At 31.8% G+C, this 20,010-nt stretch overlaps 2 protein-coding genes, 1 long non-coding RNA gene and 2 other non-coding genes across 5 annotated transcripts; 3 read left to right on the top strand and 2 right to left on the bottom strand.

Moving 5' to 3' along the window:
• The first annotated feature begins 4,581 nt into the window (after positions 1-4,581).
• On the top strand, positions 4,582-7,284 carry LOC120069139 (uncharacterized). Its single transcript, XM_039020823.2, has 3 exons — positions 4,582-4,974; positions 5,593-5,980; positions 6,821-7,284. Exons 1-3 carry the CDS (start codon positions 4,619-4,621, stop codon positions 7,280-7,282), a joined length of 1,206 nt encoding a protein of 401 aa, XP_038876751.2. The 5' UTR covers positions 4,582-4,618; the 3' UTR covers positions 7,283-7,284.
• A 1,775-nt stretch (positions 7,285-9,059) lies between these two features.
• On the bottom strand, positions 9,060-10,844 carry LOC120069144 (uncharacterized). Its single transcript, XR_005479454.2, has 4 exons — positions 10,440-10,844; positions 10,265-10,336; positions 10,111-10,176; positions 9,060-9,303 (listed from the first exon to the last, which is right to left on the bottom strand). It is a non-coding gene; the product is annotated as an uncharacterized LOC120069144 (long non-coding RNA).
• A 1,314-nt stretch (positions 10,845-12,158) lies between these two features.
• Positions 12,159-12,252, top strand: LOC120069149 (small nucleolar RNA R41). Its single transcript, XR_005479455.1, has one exon. It is a non-coding gene; the product is annotated as a small nucleolar RNA R41 (small nucleolar RNA).
• A 63-nt stretch (positions 12,253-12,315) lies between these two features.
• LOC120069150 (small nucleolar RNA Z155) lies at positions 12,316-12,391 on the top strand. Its single transcript, XR_005479456.1, has one exon. It is a non-coding gene; the product is annotated as a small nucleolar RNA Z155 (small nucleolar RNA).
• Positions 12,392-13,490: 1,099 nt separating this feature from the next.
• Positions 13,491-18,876, bottom strand: LOC120069124 (Cation efflux family protein). Its single transcript, XM_039020810.2, has 12 exons — positions 18,274-18,876; positions 18,047-18,116; positions 17,293-17,390; positions 16,902-17,062; positions 16,391-16,506; positions 15,674-15,770; positions 15,199-15,283; positions 14,920-14,982; positions 14,723-14,828; positions 14,456-14,601; positions 14,229-14,320; positions 13,491-13,872 (listed from the first exon to the last, which is right to left on the bottom strand). Exons 1-12 carry the CDS (start codon positions 18,640-18,642, stop codon positions 13,755-13,757), a joined length of 1,521 nt encoding a protein of 506 aa, XP_038876738.1. The 5' UTR covers positions 18,643-18,876; the 3' UTR covers positions 13,491-13,754.
• Between the last annotated feature and the right edge of the window lie 1,134 nt (positions 18,877-20,010).

A 20,010-nucleotide genomic window follows, 5' to 3' on the forward strand; every position in this document is an offset into this window, starting at 1 on the left:
AAATTAGATTTTTTAACCCAAATGTTTGATTTTGATTTTTTTAATCATATTTTATATTTTTTATATTAATTTTATTCGCCAATTTACCTTATTTTTTTCAATCATGTGAAGCCTTTGAAACCGAAGGAACTAGATTTGTTTTAGAAAATGCGTTCATGATTTTATTTCCATCGAAATTGCTATTGACTTTGTTCTTCTGTTTTTTGAAGGTGGAGTTTGGAAGTTGAATGTGAATACGACCTAGTCTCCCCAAAAAGGAAGGGTTGGGTTAGGGTGGATTGTTCGGAATCATAATGGTTACGTTATCTTGGATGGTTATAAATTCATTTCTAAAAGACAAAACATGTGCCTGCTGAAAGTCGAAGTCGTGGATGAGGGCTTGAAGGCGATTGAGGGAGGGTGGTTAGGCTCAAATCCCCCAACAGAGGTGGAGTCCAATACACTAGGTCATTAAGCTTCTTAATAGGGATGTGCCCTCTTAATCTGAGGTTGGTGTCCACATTGAGAATATTCTTTGTGGTGGAAACTTTGTTAACACTAAATGCTTTTGTCATGGTCCTGATGAGGAGAACAAAGCAGCTCATGTTTTGGTAGTTTTAGCATCCTCTTTAAGTTGCTCTTTTGATCTGAAAAGATGTTTTTCCAGATAGTATTCTCCTCATTCTTAATGAGACGTTAGGGAGTAGTGTGTTGTTAGATTTGTTTGATTTCTATCTCCCAACAAAAACCTCTAATGCATCAATGATTCAAAGTATAAAGACAAAAAAATGATATTTTTAGCATATTTTAACCCACGTAAGTAAATTTTAACCGATCAATTGAATTTGACTATTTCATAATCTTCTCTCATCGAACTAAAATTGTACTTGGCCTAGAAAAAAAATTGTACCAATTTTTATCATTAGCATAAGAAAAACTAGATTTTAGAAATGTACTAGAAAAATACTTAAACTACATATTATTCCTAAAAGTTAACCCATCATATTTTAATATCTTTTTAAAAAAGTTAATATATTAATAAAATATACAAGTTGGCCAAAGGAACACCTTTTGTCTTTTTTATTGCATTCATCCAAGTTATTCCTTAGCTCATGTCGACTAGCAAGTGGGGAATTTTATTGAAGCATTAATTAAGAGTATATTAATACTAATTAATTAATTAACACACTATTTTCTTTTTCGTTCATTGATAAAGAAATTTGTTGGACAGTTGTGTTTGTCATCATCAAATATATCGATAATTGCCGTTTATTACTAAGCATTCTTTTTTATGACTAATTCCTTAATGTTTATTATGTGTTCCAATTTTTGTCTCATTTTCTGTTTTTTAATTTCTAATATCTTTGCTTATTGTTGTTTACCTTTTAACTTGTGGCTACTAATTGTGTGTATTAGTGTGACAATCTGAAAAATTCGACTCGACCGAATTTAAATTAAATCTTTTAATTTTGAGAATAATAAACTATATATTATGATCAATTGAACTATATTAATTTTATTTTACAATCTAATGTAAATAAATTGTGAATGGTTAAATAAAATATATTGATTCTAGTATATCTATTTAAAAGTAATTCTGGTTGAATCGAAATAATTCAACTATTATTATGAATATAAGTAAACAATATTATTTTATTTGGGATCAAATTACATACGCATGCACATATTTTGTTTTCCTTGCATTCCAATTTCTTTTTTTTTTAAAAAAATGGAGTATAATTTTTCATAAATTTTTGAAGTAAATAGAGGCTTTAACTTTTAAGAGACTAACATTTTTAATTAAAAATTTGAACTTCGACAGGACACAAATAATGAGGGAAAATTAGATCCCAATGTAGGTATATCAACCTTCTATGCTAAATTAATTAAGGGGTTATTTTCAAATATAGGAAAATGAACTAAAATATTTACAAATATAGTAAAATTTTACTTGTTATCTGCAATAGAGTGCAATAGACTAATATATGTGTCTACCTGTGTCATGATAGATATAGTCTATCGCGGTCTATCATGTAAATTGTGATATTTTGTTGTATTTATAAATAATTTTTTACAGTTTTGTCGTTTGAAATAATTTTCCTTAATTTTAAAATGTTTCATTCCTTTTCCTTAATAATAATAATAATAATAATAATATTGATCTTCCACCCACGTTTGTTAAAGTAAAAAACATATATAATTTATATACAACTAATTTGTAACTAAGAGCAATTAGATAATCATAAAAATGTTCATTGAGTAACGAAGAAGTTCATACATTTAAAATAATTTTTTAATCTTAAATTCGAAAACTAAAAATAGAATAGATGAGGAGTATGAAGGTCAAAAATCAAAATAAAATTTGAACATTATTTTTGTTGCTACTTGAAATGCATATTGATATCTTGGCGAAGGTTCAATTTCAAAATTTATAAAAATAAAGAAAAATATGTTGAATAATTTAAACAATAAAAATGAAAAATACTCTTCTGTCAGAAGAAGAAAAAAAGAGTAAAAATTGAAGAGTTACTTAGGACTTATTTGTTAGTCAAGTCAAATTTTGTTTTATGTTTTCAGATTCACTAAATTCAGTAATATGTGTCTGGTTGGTAGTCTGGATTCTATTTTCAAAAACTGTTTCTCGATTCTGTGATCCAAACAGTATAAATTCTAAAAACGATTTTTTTATGTTTTCAGTGTTTCCAAATTTTGAATTCAAACTTTTAAAATGCAGAATTATATTAAAAGTGATAAAGAGCAAAAATAATTATGGGGTCTTTTTAAATATAAAAAAAATATTTAAAAATATTTCCATTTTATAACAAAAAGTTCCAAAAGTATAAGCTATTTTGTAACCTTTTATATAAAGTGTAAATATTTTTGGGATTTTTCTATTTATAAGAATTTTTCAATAATTAAACAATTTCATATTATAAACTCAATTATTTTTTGTTAAATTTAAAATATGTAATATATTATATATATTATATGATATTACAAAATAATAATTATACAAAAATTTTAACATAAAAAAAGTTCAAAAATTATTTAGTAATAGTTTATATTCAACCTAATATTTAGTCGATAACTAAATGAAAATTTGTTTAAATTGGAATTTAATTTTTGAATCTGTTATCAAATACATATCTGAAAACATGAAATATAACTTCATTTGCATTGAATTCTTTATTTTCAAATTTCTGTTTTCAGATTATCTACCAAACAGACTCTTAATTTTCTAGTCATGATAAAATTAAAATGTATTTTAGTCCACTTGAGCAAATTTACTATGAGTTTGAGCACAATTTTCCATAATTTTTTTATATTAAAGTCAGGTGCTTTAATTTTTTTATACATAAAAATGTTTTGTTGGTTGAATCTAATTATATGATTTTTCTTGGTTGGTACACAAACGATTTTAAATACTTCACCTCATTCAAATTTCCGATTGCATGTAAAAGAAAACTAAAGATTAAAGATTAAAATTGGCTTGTTGACCTTTCTCTATATATATATATATAATTTTTTTTTGGATAAATATACAATAGGATATGGGATTAGAAGATACATCAAAATATCTCGACTAGGTTGACACATTCTTAACACTCTCGTCATATTCCAATCCTAAAGATTTCATTCATAAAATATCAGTAGGGGGCTGGATAAGAGTTCAAAAGAACCATACAGATAAAAGAAGGTTAAAGAAAAGCTTCAGAACGAAAATATATGTCAACCTAATTGCGATACATATGAGGTAAAAAGAATTAATTCTTTATAAAATAAAGATTAAAAAAAGATGAGGAGATCAAACATAACACAACTGATATAAAACTTGTACTATTTACCTTATTTACCACTAAAAATATTGTAAAGAAGTAATGAAGAAAGAAAAATAAGGATGGCCAACTTAAAAAACTTTGCCTAATATATATATATATATATATGGCCAAACCACTCACAAAGCAGCATCCCCAATGTTATTTCACAGTTTTTTTTACTTCTTCCTTTTGGTTGAATGATCAGAAATGAAGGAGAATTTCCCTCTTTTTTGTCTTCCTATAACCCAAACACATTTCCTTATTTTGTGTTGAGAGTTGAAAAAAACCAAGTTCCTTAAATTTAGTGAGGAAAAACCAAATTTTACTAGAAAAAGAGAAAAAATTAATAATAATAAATCAGACAAAATTTACTTTAATTTGTCCATTTTATTCCTCACCTTGTTTGTTTTGTTTCTTATGTATGGGAATCTCAAACATTACAGGTGAAGATCATCATGCAAACTTGTCTTCAGCCAATAGTGTGGAAAATCAATTACAACAAGTTGAACAAAACAATAATAATCAACATCAACTTCTTAATCACTTCCTCTATGGCTCTCCCAATGGAGATCAAACCAATTCCCATGGCTCATCCAATTCACTTTATCACCACCAACAAAGAGTTAAGAAGAAGCGAAATCTTCCCGGCACTCCAGGCAAATTCCATTCATCGATTCTTTTATTTCTCGAGAATTCGTTAATTGCGATATAATGATTTAACATGATATCATAATAGTCAATTCCTGTTTGAATTTCAATTATCTCTTAATTATTTTGTAGATCCAAATGCTGAAGTTATTGCTCTATCACCAACAACCCTAATGGCTAGAAATAGGTTTGTGTGTGAGATTTGCAACAAGGGGTTTCAAAGAGATCAAAACCTTCAATTACATAGGAGAGGACACAACCTTCCATGGAAACTCCGGCAACGAACCGGTGCCGAAGTGAAGAAAAGGGTCTATGTGTGCCCTGAACCAACGTGCGTTCATCACAACCCAGCTCGAGCTCTCGGCGATCTTACCGGAATTAAGAAGCATTTTAGTAGAAAGCATGGGGAGAAGAAATGGAAGTGTGAGAAATGCTCCAAGAAATATGCAGTTCAGTCTGATTTGAAGGCTCATCAAAAGACTTGTGGCACTAGGGAATACAAATGTGATTGTGGAACTCTCTTTTCCAGGTTTGACACTCAGTCATCATCATTTTATATATATGCAATTGAAAACTATTTTTCTTCATCTTTTCTCATTGAATTTTTCTTCATATTTACATGTGAGCATTTTTTTTATGTTTAGATTTATGTAAGGTTAATTAACATCTTTTTTACTATATGGATTGTTGTTTAAAAGACGACATATTAGCTATCACTCTTCGTGAACAAAATTAAACACTCGGTATTATTTTTAAGATTGATGGTTTGCTTAAGTTAGTTTTCAATTTTTACGATTTGATTACAATTTTGTTTTTTCAAGTACAACGGAGAGCAAGAAGATTAGAACCACAAACTTCATTATTACTAAAAAATACTCATATGTCAATTGAGCTATTTATTTAATTTTATAGATTTCATAGTACACTTGAAAGTGATAATTTATAATTGTCAAAAATTGTTTGTTGTTGACAATAATATATTCTCATTGAAAATTTAACTATGAGAAGTTTTTAAAGTGTCATTAATATTCTTACGTTGGCATGTGATTCTACGATCGAAAAATTAACTGTCACGAAAAGTATTAACAACCGTTTGTAAACGTCATGCAATCTCAGTTTTCTTGTAGTGGTTGGTCTTTCTTTGCAGAAGGGACAGTTTCATCACCCACAGAGCCTTTTGCAATGCATTAACAGAAGAAAACAACAAACTAAAGCAAGGAACTCTCAACAATAACAATAATAACATAGAACCAATCTCAATTATCTCCAGTCCAAAACTCCCTCATTTTGGAACATCAATCATACCTGAATTATTCAACCCTTATGATAAAAAAAACCCTTTTAAATCCCTCCCTCAAGAACTCAACAACTCGACCCCACCATTCCCTGCCCCGGCCACCGGTGCGCCTGGAGGCTTGTTCATGGCCGGACCTCGAAGCAGCAACAACTCTTCTTCTTTCTCAAGCCTTAAGCTCAGCTCCACCACCTCTTCGCGCTTTAGTTGCCTTTATGACAGCAAAAACAGCTGCCTTCAGGTAAGGGCGAAGCAAAGAAGGAAAGAATAATAGTCTCTCTTTTAATGTCTTTATATTAAAAATAAATAAATAAATAACTATACTTAATGATCAACTTAAATACATGTTGGAATGCTTTTTCAATTTCTTCTCTGTTATTTAAAATGCTAGTATGTTTTTTTGTTTTTTTACCATATATAGGGTGGAGAATCAAATTTCTAACTTCGAGGTTGACAATACAAATACTATATTAATTAAGCTAGATTTATTTTTACCAAAAATATTAATATATTACAATAACATATTAACGTTTTGTAATTATACATTTTCGTCAGTATATGTGTTAAATGTGGTAAGCTTATGTATCATAATACTTGATAAATTTTTAAATATTTTGAGGAGAAATATGAGCAATATGGTTGCACCCATTTTCATGTATCTTCTTTAATCACAAAAGAAAAAAGATATTTACAAAATATCTTGTTTTTTAAAGAAAAAATTGTCACGTGGTAAATTATGGTTCACTTAGATTGGTGTATATTTCAAGAAATATTAAGCCATCTCAGAGAAGAAAAAAGGACAAATTTTTTGTTATTGTTTTAGAAATTTGAAGGAATTATAAATATTCTTTTTGGTAGTCTCATTCATTCTCTAAGTTTCTAAAACTACTTGGGTGCATCCCGAGATGTATCTATCTTGTGCAACCCACCCAATCTATCTAACAAATGGTCTTGTCACATAAATTTAGATATATAATTTCACTCTCAATTTTCAAATCAATTTAATGATTATATGTATAAGAAGTTAATTATAACTAAAATTTTATATTTATGAAAATTTCTGGATCTGTCCTTGCTCCAGGATTCTGGGTTGGCGACAACAGCATTGGTAACATCTGCGACCGCCTTGTTACAAAAAGCTGCACAAATAGGAGCAACTACAAGTTCTGTTGGTGTTTTGAAGTCACCATTGTTGGAAATGCCACATTCTGATCAACCAGACATGGTAGGGATGAATATGGAAATGTACGGACATATGATGATGATGAAAGAACAAGATAATTGTACTAGCAATAGCTCGAGTTTTGTCGTCCATGAAAAGGGCCAATGGCAACCGATATCGAGGTTTTCAAGTGGCGATAACAACAGCAAAGAGAGTCAGATGATGACTCTAGATTTGTTGGGAGAAAGAGGGTGGAGGCTGAGGCAATTGCAAGGAAATGAAAGCCACCATCACGAGGAGATGATGCCAATTATGAAACATTTTGAGATGCAAAACTTTCATAAGGATTCAAACGTTGACAAATCCATATTTGAGTTTTGAGGGAGAGGATTGGCTTATGAAGCTATCTCTTGTTAGTGAAATCTAATACTTAACATATATATATATATATATATATATATATATATATATATATATATACTATATCATATTATTGAAAATTTGTAACAATAGACCTCTCTTTACGTGATATAATATCGTATGATACTATCCACTTTTGATATAATTAAGTCTCATAGAGCTTTGTTCTTGGTTTGCAATCAAAATTAATGGCATGGCTCGAACATGTGGAGTAATAGTGGATATCTTCTCTTTTTTCCTAACTCAATGTTGTACCTTTAGTTGTATTTTTCCACAATTCTCACTTCAAATGAAAATATTGTCAAGCATCTTTTTAAATAGCCATTCACATTATTATTCAAGCATCCACTCCCTCTAGCTTCACCAATAGTTTGCTCTTATCTTATTACTGCAAAATGGTTGACTGATTTTGTTATAAACAAAACTTGAACATCTTGCAATATGTATTGCTCTATGTAAAGCAATGTGTGTTGTATCTTGTTGATCCTACTTAGAGATTTTTTCCTTATCGATTAGAGAGTATAATGTGTATTCACTTCCTTGATTTCCTATTCTTTTTATAAATTTTAAATTTAATCTCTCTAAGTTAAATTTTATTAAAAATCAGTTAAATAATTTTTATTAATTTTTTATTATCAAGTAAGAAAATACATTAGATCATTTCTAAAATCTATAGTGAAAATGTTATTGGATAATAAAAAATTTTCTAAAAATATATTGACTAAAATTTGACATTTGATAGTGCATTGATTAAAATTGAACAAGTTACAAAGTAATAAAAGGTATGTTTGACTCACCAACATGAGTTGAGTTGGTATAATATACCAACTCATTATTTGGCCCACCAACTTTAAATGTTGGTGGAGTTGAGTTGGTATATTTTAGCAACTCGCCCCAATTCTCCCTTCTTCCCATGTTTTCAATGGCTCCACCAATCGACCTTTGTTGCATTCCTAGAACTAACTCCGAACTCCGACAACCACTCCGATGACAACTCTAGCAACCAACTCCAGGTTTCGACAACCACCTCTGATGACAACTCTGAGCTCCGACAACCACCTTTGATGAAAATTCTGGCAACGAAATCCGAATTCCGATAACTACCTCCGATGACAGCTCTGGCAACCAATGACCAACTCCGACAACCAATTTTGACCTCCAACAATCACTTCCGGTGACCCAACTCCGACAACCATCTTCCTAGGCTCCAACAACCACCTCTAACTACAAACTCTGATGAAAATCACATTCGATAATCACCTTTGAATGAGCAACTCCGACGACCAACTCGAGGCTTCGACAACCCCTTCAACGACAAACTCGATAACTAACTCTAATACCACCTTCATGCGACTAGTTCGGACTCCAATAGTCACCTTCGACTACAATCTCCAAAGAAAATCATCTTCGACGACCACTTTCACCTGACCAACTCCGGGATTCGAAAATCATCTCTAATGACAAACTTCGACAACCAACTCTAATACACCTTCATGCAACCAACTTCAGGCTCTAACAATCATCTTTGACTACAAACTGTAGCAAAAATCATCTTCGATAATCAACTTCGAAACCACTTCTAACTACTATAAGACTAGTAACTGTTGTAGGGTTGTTATATAAAAAATATTATTGTAACGACCCAACCCCCTAGGACTCAAGCTAAGCCGTTACTAAACACATGCATGCATGGAACTTAAAACAACACCCCTTTATAATGAAATAAATGCTAAATAAATAAGGTAAATTCAAAATACCTTCATTAAATTCGAATATTAAAAACAAATGATAGGGTACTCATAAATCATAAATGATAATAAATAGGTCTGAAAACAAATCTTAACAGTAAGTTTCAAACATCAAAACTGAAAGTAAAAAACATGAAAAGAAATCTAAATATCATGAGCAGAAGCATAAAACTGGTCCCCGGTGGCTCGTTCATGGATTCCTCTTGTCATTCGCCGACATGTCCCTACCCTCACCTGAAACATAAACATGAGAAAGGGTGAGTATAAAATACTCAATAAGTAACCCCACTACTGGGGTCAGGCTAGGCATCTATGTCCTCTAGATGTCTACCTCTAGTGGAATGTAAGCAGTCTCTTAGTCCTCATGGGACACATACATACATGTATACTGAATTTCATCCTACTATAATTAAGTATACCTACTACCTCTAGTAAGTCACGTAGGACCCACAACCTCTGGTGAACCCCAAAGGAGACACCACCTCTAGTGAATCCCGAAGGAAACACAACCTCTGGTGAATTCCGAAGGAAAGCACCATCTCTAGTGAATCCCGAAGGAAACATAACGTCTGGTGGATCCCGAATGAAACCACTACCTCTAGTGAATCCTGAAAGACACACAACCTCTGGTGAATCCCAAAGGAAAGCATCACCTCTAGTGAATCTCGAAGGACACACAACCTTTAGTGGGCATCTAACTAATCAGTGAGGACACTATCACGATCTCAACATCACAAGTATCATAACATGGTTCTATAACATACATATACATCTCATCATGGTTTTATAACATACATATAAATTTTGTCATCATAGTTTTATAACATACATATACATCTCATCATCGTCAGATTCAGCAAAATCTCCAAAAATAATAATATACTCAAATCATGCTAGCATTCAAATATCTCTATGTGCATCTAGTCTTTTAAATCCTCATGTCAGCAAGGCATACATAAACATCAAACCATCAACAAATCCTCAGTAAATCATAACTACATTGCCTAGCACGAGGGCAGTTCCAATAGTAAGATTAGTTACCTCAAGCTAACTTCAGATATTAATCCCAACAATAGTCTCCATCAACCAATCCTTGAATTCAATTTCCTTAACACAAAACATAATATTAATTTCAACCTTTGAAGCGATAACCCAAACCTACAAAATCTAATTCAATTATCACCAATCAACTTACCCAACGACCACCCTCAAGATTCCAATCTCCAAAATCTCTCTTCAGTCATATCCTTCTCCCAATGGACGGCGGCTAGGAATCCAAAACAAACAAATAAAGGCAAACTAAATCATGACCCAAAACTCTCACCAAATCGATGGGCACTCTAAAACAACCAAGATGTCAAACAACTTACCCAACAACAGATCCGGTAGTAAAGCCATCAACGGGGGCTGGGCAATGCTTTAGATGAAGAAGGTCGGCTGGCTCAACCGACGATCAGCACGAGCGGACGGTTAGAGGAGCGAACCAGCGACAACAGGCGAAACGGGCGGCGAAGGGAGAATCTCGCGCGGCGCAACTAGGAAAGACGGCTGGCTTGGCGAGCTTCGATCGACGACGAGCGACGACCGAGGCTGGACAGTGAACGACGAATGAGGCTGGGCGAGGGGGTGGTTGGCACTGAAGTCGGGGCTGGCGAATTCTTGATCTGGCGCGAAGGGAGGGCATTCAACGAGGGAGAAGGGGGGAGGGAGGGGAAGAAAAAGAAAAAAAAAAAAAAAAAAGGAAAAGGAAAAAATAATAATAAAGAAATAAAAATATAATAAAAGAAAATAAAATATCTTATTTTATTTTATTCTATTATGTTTTATCTTTCTTTTTTTTTTCTCCCATCCCACGAGTCAATAGAAAGTTGGATCTACATTAGATCTCACCTGAATCGCCCCATCTATCCTCCTGAGAAGTTTGGTTTCAAAACCCCGGTTCAAACAGGAGAAGTACACCATGCTTTTAATTATTTTCCCTTAAAATTTTCTTGGCATCAATTTCAAATTAAATTTGGGTGACAAAAAATAATCCAAATTCCACAATTTTCTTCTAATTAAACGATTAAAACGAATCACCCTTTTCTTAGCAATCAAATCACAATAATTACACTTAAATTTCCAAAATTAAAAAAATGTCATTTAATACTAAAAAATATTGAAATTGCATTAAGAACAAAATTCGAGGTGTTACTCACATACCAAATGAATGTTAAAAATATTTAGACGAAAAATATGTATGTAATTGAAAAGTATGTAACATATAATAAAAAAACCCATCAAATTTAATTATTTTTTTCTTTGTTGAAACATTTTCCAACAAGAATTAGTGAAAAAATAGAGATTTGTTCTCTAATGATCCTCCAAATTTAGAGGAAATAAAAATGAAATTGTTGAAGAAATATGGTAACGTTCTATTGGCGGTTACGATGATGGGGGAGATTTAATTAAAAAAATCATGACATAGTAAAAATATAGAGAAGAAGAAAAAAAAGAAGATAATAATGAAATTCATGGAGAAAAATTAGCTAAAATCAAAAGTTTTGATTTCGCTTTAGTTTCTCATTTTATTTAACCATATTTCTATAAAAAATGTAGTAAGTTAATTATTGTTTATTGTCCAAAAAAAAATAAAGAAAGAAAGAAAAGTTTTAAAAATTAAAAGAAAAAATTGTCATCCATATTTTATCCAAAGAAAGATGGATAGAATTATTGAATAAAAAGTTTCAAACACCCATCTGCACCCCAAATACACATATACATTATATAAACTTCAGACATCTTATCTCAACTCAATATCCCAAACAGCCCAAAAAGAAATTTTAATTATTTTGATTATTTTTTCAAAAAAAACAAACAAACATATTTGATGTATTGGGCCTGGTTATAGAAAGTAGGTTGAGGCCCAAATGTTTGAAACGCAGCGTTTCGTATCCGAATCGAAAACCCTAACCCTAAAGTTTCACTATAAATGAACCTTAAACCCTGAAATTTGATCATCAGCTCCGTCTCTGTTTCTTTATGTTTCTGCCTTCTTCGAGTTCTGGTTATGGCGTCTTTTTTTAATCTGTTTGTAGGGTTTGGAGTTTTATGAGGCAATGATGTTGAAAACTACCTATTTTCTGAAGGAAGTTCATCTTCATGTGATTATGAAAATCACCAATTGATCCTTCTGAGCCCCAAACTCTCCTCTCACCTTTTTCTTTTGAATTAATTTTCATTCTTTTACAAAATTTCTTCCGGAGTTATTGAGATGATGATCCTCTTTTCTGAATCTATGCTTGTTGACTTCTAAATTCAGACTACAATTATCTGATCAATGGCTCCGTTAATCGCACACCGGTCTTCCATTCCTTTTCCTTTTTTTTCGTGATTTTATCGTACCTTGTAATCCGAACATGATTTTTTCTTGCCTTTTTTTTTCAATTCTTGTATAATTTGTATTATTCAATTTGAAACCTCAAATATTCGTTTTTATGCATTGGATTTTAAAGTTTCTTTTTATTTTCATCCAGATGATAATATTCATGATTTCAAATTTATGTGTGTGTGTGTGTATATGATGCGTTGATTATGAATATTTCTCTTTTCACCAGGATTATGAATTTTTTATAAATAAAAACATTCTTTAAATGTATTCAAATTGAAATGAATGTTTTTCAAGGAGTGCATCAATTTCAATTTTGATACATGATTTTCCTTTTCTTCGATGAGTTCTACACGTAAGAAACTTTTCTAGGGAAATTGTTAGAAATAGCTTCCTTAGCACCCTTTTCTATAGTTCTTTTTATCCGATCGATCATTGGATTTACACAAAATTTAACCTTTTTTTTAATTTATTTATGTTTTGGACTTTCTACCCAAATGTTAATATTGAGATTTTATCGAGTTTTTAAATATTATGTAATCTTTCAAAATTTTATATCAATTCTCATCAAACATCAAAATTTTATATCAATTTTATCAAAAACTAGTTTTTGTGTAGTGTAGTAAAATTGGAAAATTTAGAAGTGTAGAAAATAGAAATGAAAAGGAAAGATTCATATTTTTTTCATTCCGAAGAATCTCTAGTGAGAAAAAGTAAGTTTTTGAAGTTATTGAGAAAATTAGTTTTAACAAATTTTCAAGAGAATGCTATTTATGAAAAGTGAAAACTGAAAATCCTTACCATACCTTAATTATTAAATTCACTTTGGGTTGGAATTTGAAGTTTATGTTCAATAAATATGGCAAGAAAATTACGGATATAATTGTGGGTTGAATTTTAATTTTTAAAAATAGGGATTAATAATGAATTAGTTCTTGAACCCCAGGTTAGTTAACAATCTATTTCCCAATTAAAAACAAAGGCTAAAGACGCATAAAAATGAATGTGAATATTTAAAATGTAACAGAAAAAGGGAAAGGGAGAGCAATATCAATTACTAAACAACGGCAATACGAATAAATGAAATAAATATTTCAATAGTTAGTATGTGGAATCAAAATAACAAGTTAAAAACGGAATCAAAATAACAAGTTAAAAACTGAGTCTACTTGGAAGGGAACAAGTTAATTGGTTGAAAAATTAGGAAATTTGATCTTCTCTTAATCTCTCTGATTTGACAAAAATTTATGAGGGTAAGAACAAATTTGATTGGTATAAAACATGAAATATAGGTCTCCATTATATTTTGGTATGTCAATTAATGGGTGAGCTGTGGAATTTGATGTCCCAAACGAAGCTGAATGCTAACATGAACAATGTTAGAGGCTGCCTTCAAGATCTCCATTTCTGCTTGTTTTGCTATTTCCATTGCATTTCTGGATACCAACAAGATTTTTGCAGTAAGAATAAAGAGTGACAATTTTAACAAATAAGTAGGTTTGTTTGATGTTTGTTAAATCACATATTTAGCCCTCGGAAGTTCGAGGTTGCACTCTAATTAGTTCTTAAAAATTCTTTATCAATCATGAATTCACTCGTTGCAAAATTATAAATTAAGTGACCTATTAAACATGTTTAAGGACCTAACACTTCTCAAAGTTCAAGACTCAACTTTCAAGGAATTTCTTCTTCTTGTTACCTACGTCTTGAACCTATGTCTTACAAAACGACTTTTATCATGTAGAGTTTGATTCTAAGACGGATGAATATTTATTGGGCTTAGTAGTTTTACCGAATTAGCAAGTTGGGAGGCATCGAAACCTCGATTTGGAGCAGAATCTTGCCTTGCAACAAGTGGGGTGTAATGCGTTCAACCAGCATGTTCTGAAAATAAACACACTCAGAGAATCAAAGCTGTCGTTTTAATCAATAAAAAGGCTAGAACACTTCAATGAAGGGGTTCATAAAACAAGCTTAATAACTCTAAAGAACAAATCAGAACTGTTGGAGGATGTTCACCTCAGGAAATTTCGACAGGATGATTTCAGAAACGATTGCTTCAATGTTCTTCTCAATCAGAGGGAAGTCTGTATTTTGATTCGAAGTTCCGGTTGAACCTGCTTGCTGGTCCGATAACTTGGGTGGAAAATGTGAAATGGAGGGATCTATAGAGGGGATTGATAATGAGGGCATGTAGCAAAATAACCAGAGATAAAAGGAGTCTGAAAACTCAGTTTAAGAAGAATTTTGGATGAATGCAGAAGGGAAATGAAGCAAGCAGTGTACCTATGTGTATAAAAACTTCGGATACTTCAGGATGAGATGTATGAATCTTTTGACGAACATTTTCACCAATACAATGGGCAGCACTAACACTCAAAAAAGGATCAACCTGCAAGCAAAAGAACAGTAAATAAAAGTAGACTGGAGTCTACCAATCAAATCTGGTAGTAAAATGTTCATAATTCAATCAGAGATCGAACCTCGATATGCACATCGAGATACAAAGAAGAGCCAGCTCTCCTTCCTCTTAGGCGATGGCAGCCCTAAAGACAGTTTTCTAACATTAGCACGATTATAGGCAGTTATTTTCAAAATGAACAAGACAAGCATGGCAATAGGGGACTTGTCAGACCAGGCCTTTTAACACCCAATACCATAATACTTTAACTACCCTCCCCTAAGAACCGGACACCCAAAAGTCAAAATATTATCTTTCATATCATCCTTAAAGTTTACACGTTAAGAGAACTTCTAATTACCTTGACACCCTCAACCTCCAGTATTGTTTGTTTGACAGGATTGATTTGATCTGCTGGGATTGCAGCATCCACTAATTCCAAGATGCTAAAATGCATTACATTACGAAGAAAATTAGAAATATAGAAATCAAACAAATCTTTTATGCTTGAGTGACTTGAAATATGAAACGTTAAAGGCTTCACCAACAAAAGAGACAATCCTAGAGGATATATTTTAATTGAGTAGAGTGTCATGCATTCGAAGTAGTTCAGGAAGACTTGTATTTTTGTTGTCTCATACATGTTGGTCGTTTTTATTGAAACTTAAAATGAAAAGTTTGGTCGTGTTTCAAAATTAGAACTCCCTTTAATGTTCTGTAACAAACAATCATTCTTAGATATCACATATCCGACATTCATACTCGGACTACCCAACAAAAAAATCCTTGGGTGCAGTTTTGAGGCAAAAGTGAAAAAATAAAATTTAATATTATACCTCTGGTATCCAGTTTCAAGTCCAGCCTTTAGAATCATGCCTGAGACAACAAGTCCTGCTAAGGGATCTAGAAACTTCACCCCAAGGATGGAACCTCCTGAAATTCCAAGAATGTTAATCCACAGATGGATTTAGGAGAATGGAGTTAAAAGTTAAAACTCTTCACTTCCACAAAAATCTAGAAATACCAGAGCAAAAATTGATAATTTAAAACCTCAAAGAGCTAGAAACCGAAAAAACCTTGTGAACATAACATGTGCTTCAAACTAGAAAACGGACATTCTTTGGTCTGATGCAGACAGCATTCTTTGGATTATTAAATTTGAACAGAAGTTTTCAGGAGAATTGTATGGATTCTAGGGTTCTCTGGGTTGGTATGGTTTGGTATGCTTCCTTTTGTAGTTCTTCCTTGAAAATTTTTTGAAATATATCACTCAATCTTCCCATTTGAACTATTGAAATCCTTAGAAAGGTTTTCTATGCTATATTCATGCTCACCCAATGGTTAGCTGTGGTTGTAAACATGATGATTGGTAATTATTCCTTCACACAAATTTTAAGAAGATGACTTGTTTTCACCGAACAACTTGAGAAACAGTGAAGAGCAATAAAGAAATGAAGTTATTTATTTATTTGTTACTAAGACTACAAGATACTGAAACCATATATACATCCATAATAGGAACGAATGTTAAGAACAAGAACCTAGTTCCTTACCTACACCAATGAGAGCAACTACAGATGATATCGCATCAGCACGGTGATGCCATGCATTTGCTTTCATAAGTCCACTTCCTTGTTTTTCCCCGGCTCGTTTCGTCATCCAGTAAAGCCTATTGAGAACAAGAGATTCAGAGGAAATAAAAGATCGGGAGAGAAAATGTGACATGAAAACCAAACAATATGTCGGGAAGAAATATGGCAGCATACAGCCATAGAGATGAGCATTTTAATATAGTTTAGAAGGCAAGGAATTAGCATAGCTTAAAGTTGGCTGATTTTCTGAATAGAGATGGACAGTAGAGAAATAATTTGCTATATGGAAAACTAATGGCTGAAAAAAATTTGACCCTAGAAGGTAAAGATGGGAAATAGCAGTCAACTAAGCAGCCTATTCGATTATTTTCCGGTTTTCTCAACTAGAATAGGGGAACAAGGTAATGTAAGTATTTTAATTCTCCCCTAGTTCTTAACACAAGGGGTGGCCACAAAGGAACATATTCAGTACCCTTCTTTGATACATATTGATATAATAGTCATATTCAAAGCTAGAATAGGATGATCCATGTCGATTCCATGATGATGTCCACCATGATTATGGCTATGGTTATGCAGACTCTCATGTCCAAAAGGCTGATTGACTATTTCAGGAGCTGCTGACAACAAGCCCTGCTTGCAGGATAACAGAGAAGGAAGGCCTAGTCAGTAAAGCCATGATATTAGAATCCAAAATGGTACTGGGTGAACTAAATTTCTCATCAAGTTACAATGCAAGATTCCTCAAACCTTAAAAATATTGGGATTGTGGAAGTATAATCACTAGGTCTAAAGAGTTAGAAGACATATCTATTACTTAAACCTCTGAAATCAATCAGAAGCAAATTCATAATCAAGCATACCAGTAAAAGTTCTGAAGCATGCCAAGCAATGCCACCAGCAGTTGCTAAAAGCATGGAAGAGATTCCAAGGGCTCCCAGAGTCTCAAATTTACCATGTCCTGAGAATATATCACAGAGAAAACATCATAAAATAGAAGTAAAAGGGACAGAAAGCTCTAAATTATCATTTCCAGACAAAGAATATCACTTTGATAAAGTTATCTTTGACAGGGAAAATACAGTAAATTTTTAAATTTGAACAAAAAAAGGCAATGCAGAATTGGATTATAACCATGCAGAACACCTAGCCCTTTTGGTAAATAGCATTACTGGACGGTCAGAAACTTTACTGTAATAACTACATGTTTTACAAATACAGCTTTTATCATGATTTCATGAAATCCAAGTTATCAAAGAGTCTACTCTACAGATACATATTTTATAAACCCAAGGATCAACTATTTCCATATGAAAATATAACAAGAGCATGAAAGATCTTAGATCTAAGGATAAGCAAAAGACTTTTTCATTATGCTTGGAGTGATCACTTTCCTCAATTCAAATTTAAAGTGCTTAGTCTCAGAAGTCCTAAAATTGAGATGAAACAAATCCAAAGAGAAGATGGGGGCAGTAAATGACTTGATAATATTAACATACGCTCATATTTTTCTCATAGGTTTGAAATTACAACCAAGGCTATAAAACCATTATGCAGAGAGTTCATTATATATGGAGAGAACAATGGAGTAGCATGTAGGTACAAATCAAGAGTGACCATATGGATGCTCCTTGTCTTTGGGAGCTTGCCCAGCTTTAAATGACCATAAAGCAATTCCACTAAGAACCTGAAATGTACATGTAAATAGTTATCAAACATATTTGGATCTTTTCAAACAAATATATATAGAAAACCAAAAACAGAAAAACAAACAAAAGGGTTGGAGCAGTAACGACGGCTTCAAGAACTCAACCAAAAAGAAAACTGAAGACAGCCAAAATTACCACATCAGAAACCGAATGAGCCGCATCAGCGATTATAGCTGTGCTTCCTGATAAATACCCTGTCACAGCCTTCCCTGCAGCCAATCCAATGTCAGCGCCGAGACCCAGCTTGAAAATATTCTCACCCTCTTGCCCAAATCGATGGTCATCATCATGGCGGTGGGAGTGACCCAAATGCCACCTTCTGCAGATTTTGCTCGTCGGATCATCATAAATTCCCAGTAATGTGGTTTGGGGATGAAGATTGAGAGATTGGATTGAGGGAATTGCATGAAATTCTTTGTGGGTTGGTGAGGAAAGCTTGGTATAGAAAGATTGAAGTACGGGATTGAGACGGTGGAATCTATATCCCATTTTTATGGAGTTCATGGTGGGGAAGTGGTGGATTTGGATGATCAGAAGCTTTGGGATTGTAAAATTTGATGTTTAATTTCCGAATTTGATGAGTGGAAGTTGAAGAAATGAAAGAAAGACTGTATGGAACAGAGCAGAAGCACCGATTCTGTACAGATCTGCGAGGAAAGGGAATCCGGTTCCTCTGTTCAGAACCTTCGTCTCTCCATCGATCATGCTTTTGTTTGTTTGTTCTTTTTTTTTCCCCTTAAATTATAAAATTATGATTAAAATATCATTTTATTTCCATACAACGGGTTGAATTTTAGTTTTTATATTTTCAATAAATATTAAATTTATCCTATAAAATTTTTATTATCCATGATTTTTCCAATGTAAATTATGAAAGCATATTCATATAATATTTTTTTTATGAAAATTATAATAATTATTTAATCAATAATTTTTTTAAAAAATAAATTTAAAATTTATTAAAAATATAGAGACTAAAATTGATATTTAAAAATATAGATAATAAAATTGATTAAATCCAAAGTACACGCTAAAATAGTCGAATAGCTAGATTTATACCTAAACTGTGGAATGTTTCAATTTGTTGAAAAATAATTCATTTATCTCTAAGAACTTTTATCTTCATTCCAAAAAAAATATTCTTTACATTGAATTGGTCCAAAAATATATGTATATATCATTTCTTGTTTTAAAAAATTGTTACAATTGAATATGAAAATTAACGTCTTAAAATTAAAAGTGTATGTGATATTATTTTTCAATTATTTTGAAGAAAAATACTGTGATGTATCCTAATTCACCTAATTATTCAATCACAATTTTCTATATGATAAACTATTCTTTTTTTAAATATATATATATATATATATCTTTTTATGTTCGGTGATTGAAATAAATTGCAAAAAAATTGGTGCATTTTAAGATATGCCTCAAATATGAATTATGACTCAATATGGAATATTAAAATCGGTGTTTGTAATTTGTTTCATCTTAAAAGACATCATTAAATCATTTTTTAGTACACAATTGTCACTTCAATTTACACTTAAATTTTCCCTTTCCTTTCTTTTGTTACTCATTAATTAATAATGGGTTAAATTGTAAGTTCATTTCTTCAATTTTCAAATTAAATTATTTAATAAGACTATAAACTTCTAATTGTATGTGTATAATAAATCTTGAAAGAAAGATATCATATTGGAAAAAATTGGTAAATATAAATATAGGTTTTTCTCCCTAATTTTTATTTATAAATATCATAGTCTACCTGTGATAGATTCCGACAGACAATAATAGACTACCATATATGTCTATCATGATCATGACACAGATAGACATACTAATCTATCGTTGTTTATAACAAAGACGGTG

Source organism: Benincasa hispida, chromosome 9 (assembly GCF_027475165.1).
Source record: "Benincasa hispida cultivar pf3 chromosome 9, pf3_genome.v1.1, whole genome shotgun sequence".
In the NCBI taxonomy this organism is placed as follows: Eukaryota; Viridiplantae; Streptophyta; class Magnoliopsida; order Cucurbitales; family Cucurbitaceae; genus Benincasa; species Benincasa hispida.

Bases quoted from the DNA above. Each gene is read 5' to 3' on its own strand.
- LOC120069139 (XM_039020823.2), top strand. From the start codon at position 4,619: ATGGCTAGAAATAGGTTTGTGTGTGAGATTTGCAACAAGGGGTTTCAA. The intron at 4,975-5,592 runs GTTTGACACTCA...CTTTCTTTGCAG, and splicing joins TGTGGAACTCTCTTTTCCAG to AAGGGACAGTTTCATCACCC. The intron at 5,981-6,820 runs GTAAGGGCGAAG...TCCTTGCTCCAG, and splicing joins GCAAAAACAGCTGCCTTCAG to GATTCTGGGTTGGCGACAAC.
- LOC120069124 (XM_039020810.2), bottom strand. From the start codon at position 18,642: ATGAACTCCATAAAAATGGGATATAGATTCCACCGTCTCAATCCCGTA. The intron at 17,063-17,292 runs GTATGCTTGATT...TCCTGCAAGCAG, and splicing joins ATGCTTCAGAACTTTTACTG to GGCTTGTTGTCAGCAGCTCC. The intron at 14,321-14,455 runs GTGAACATCCTC...GTTTATTTTCAG, and splicing joins TCCTGTCGAAATTTCCTGAG to AACATGCTGGTTGAACGCAT.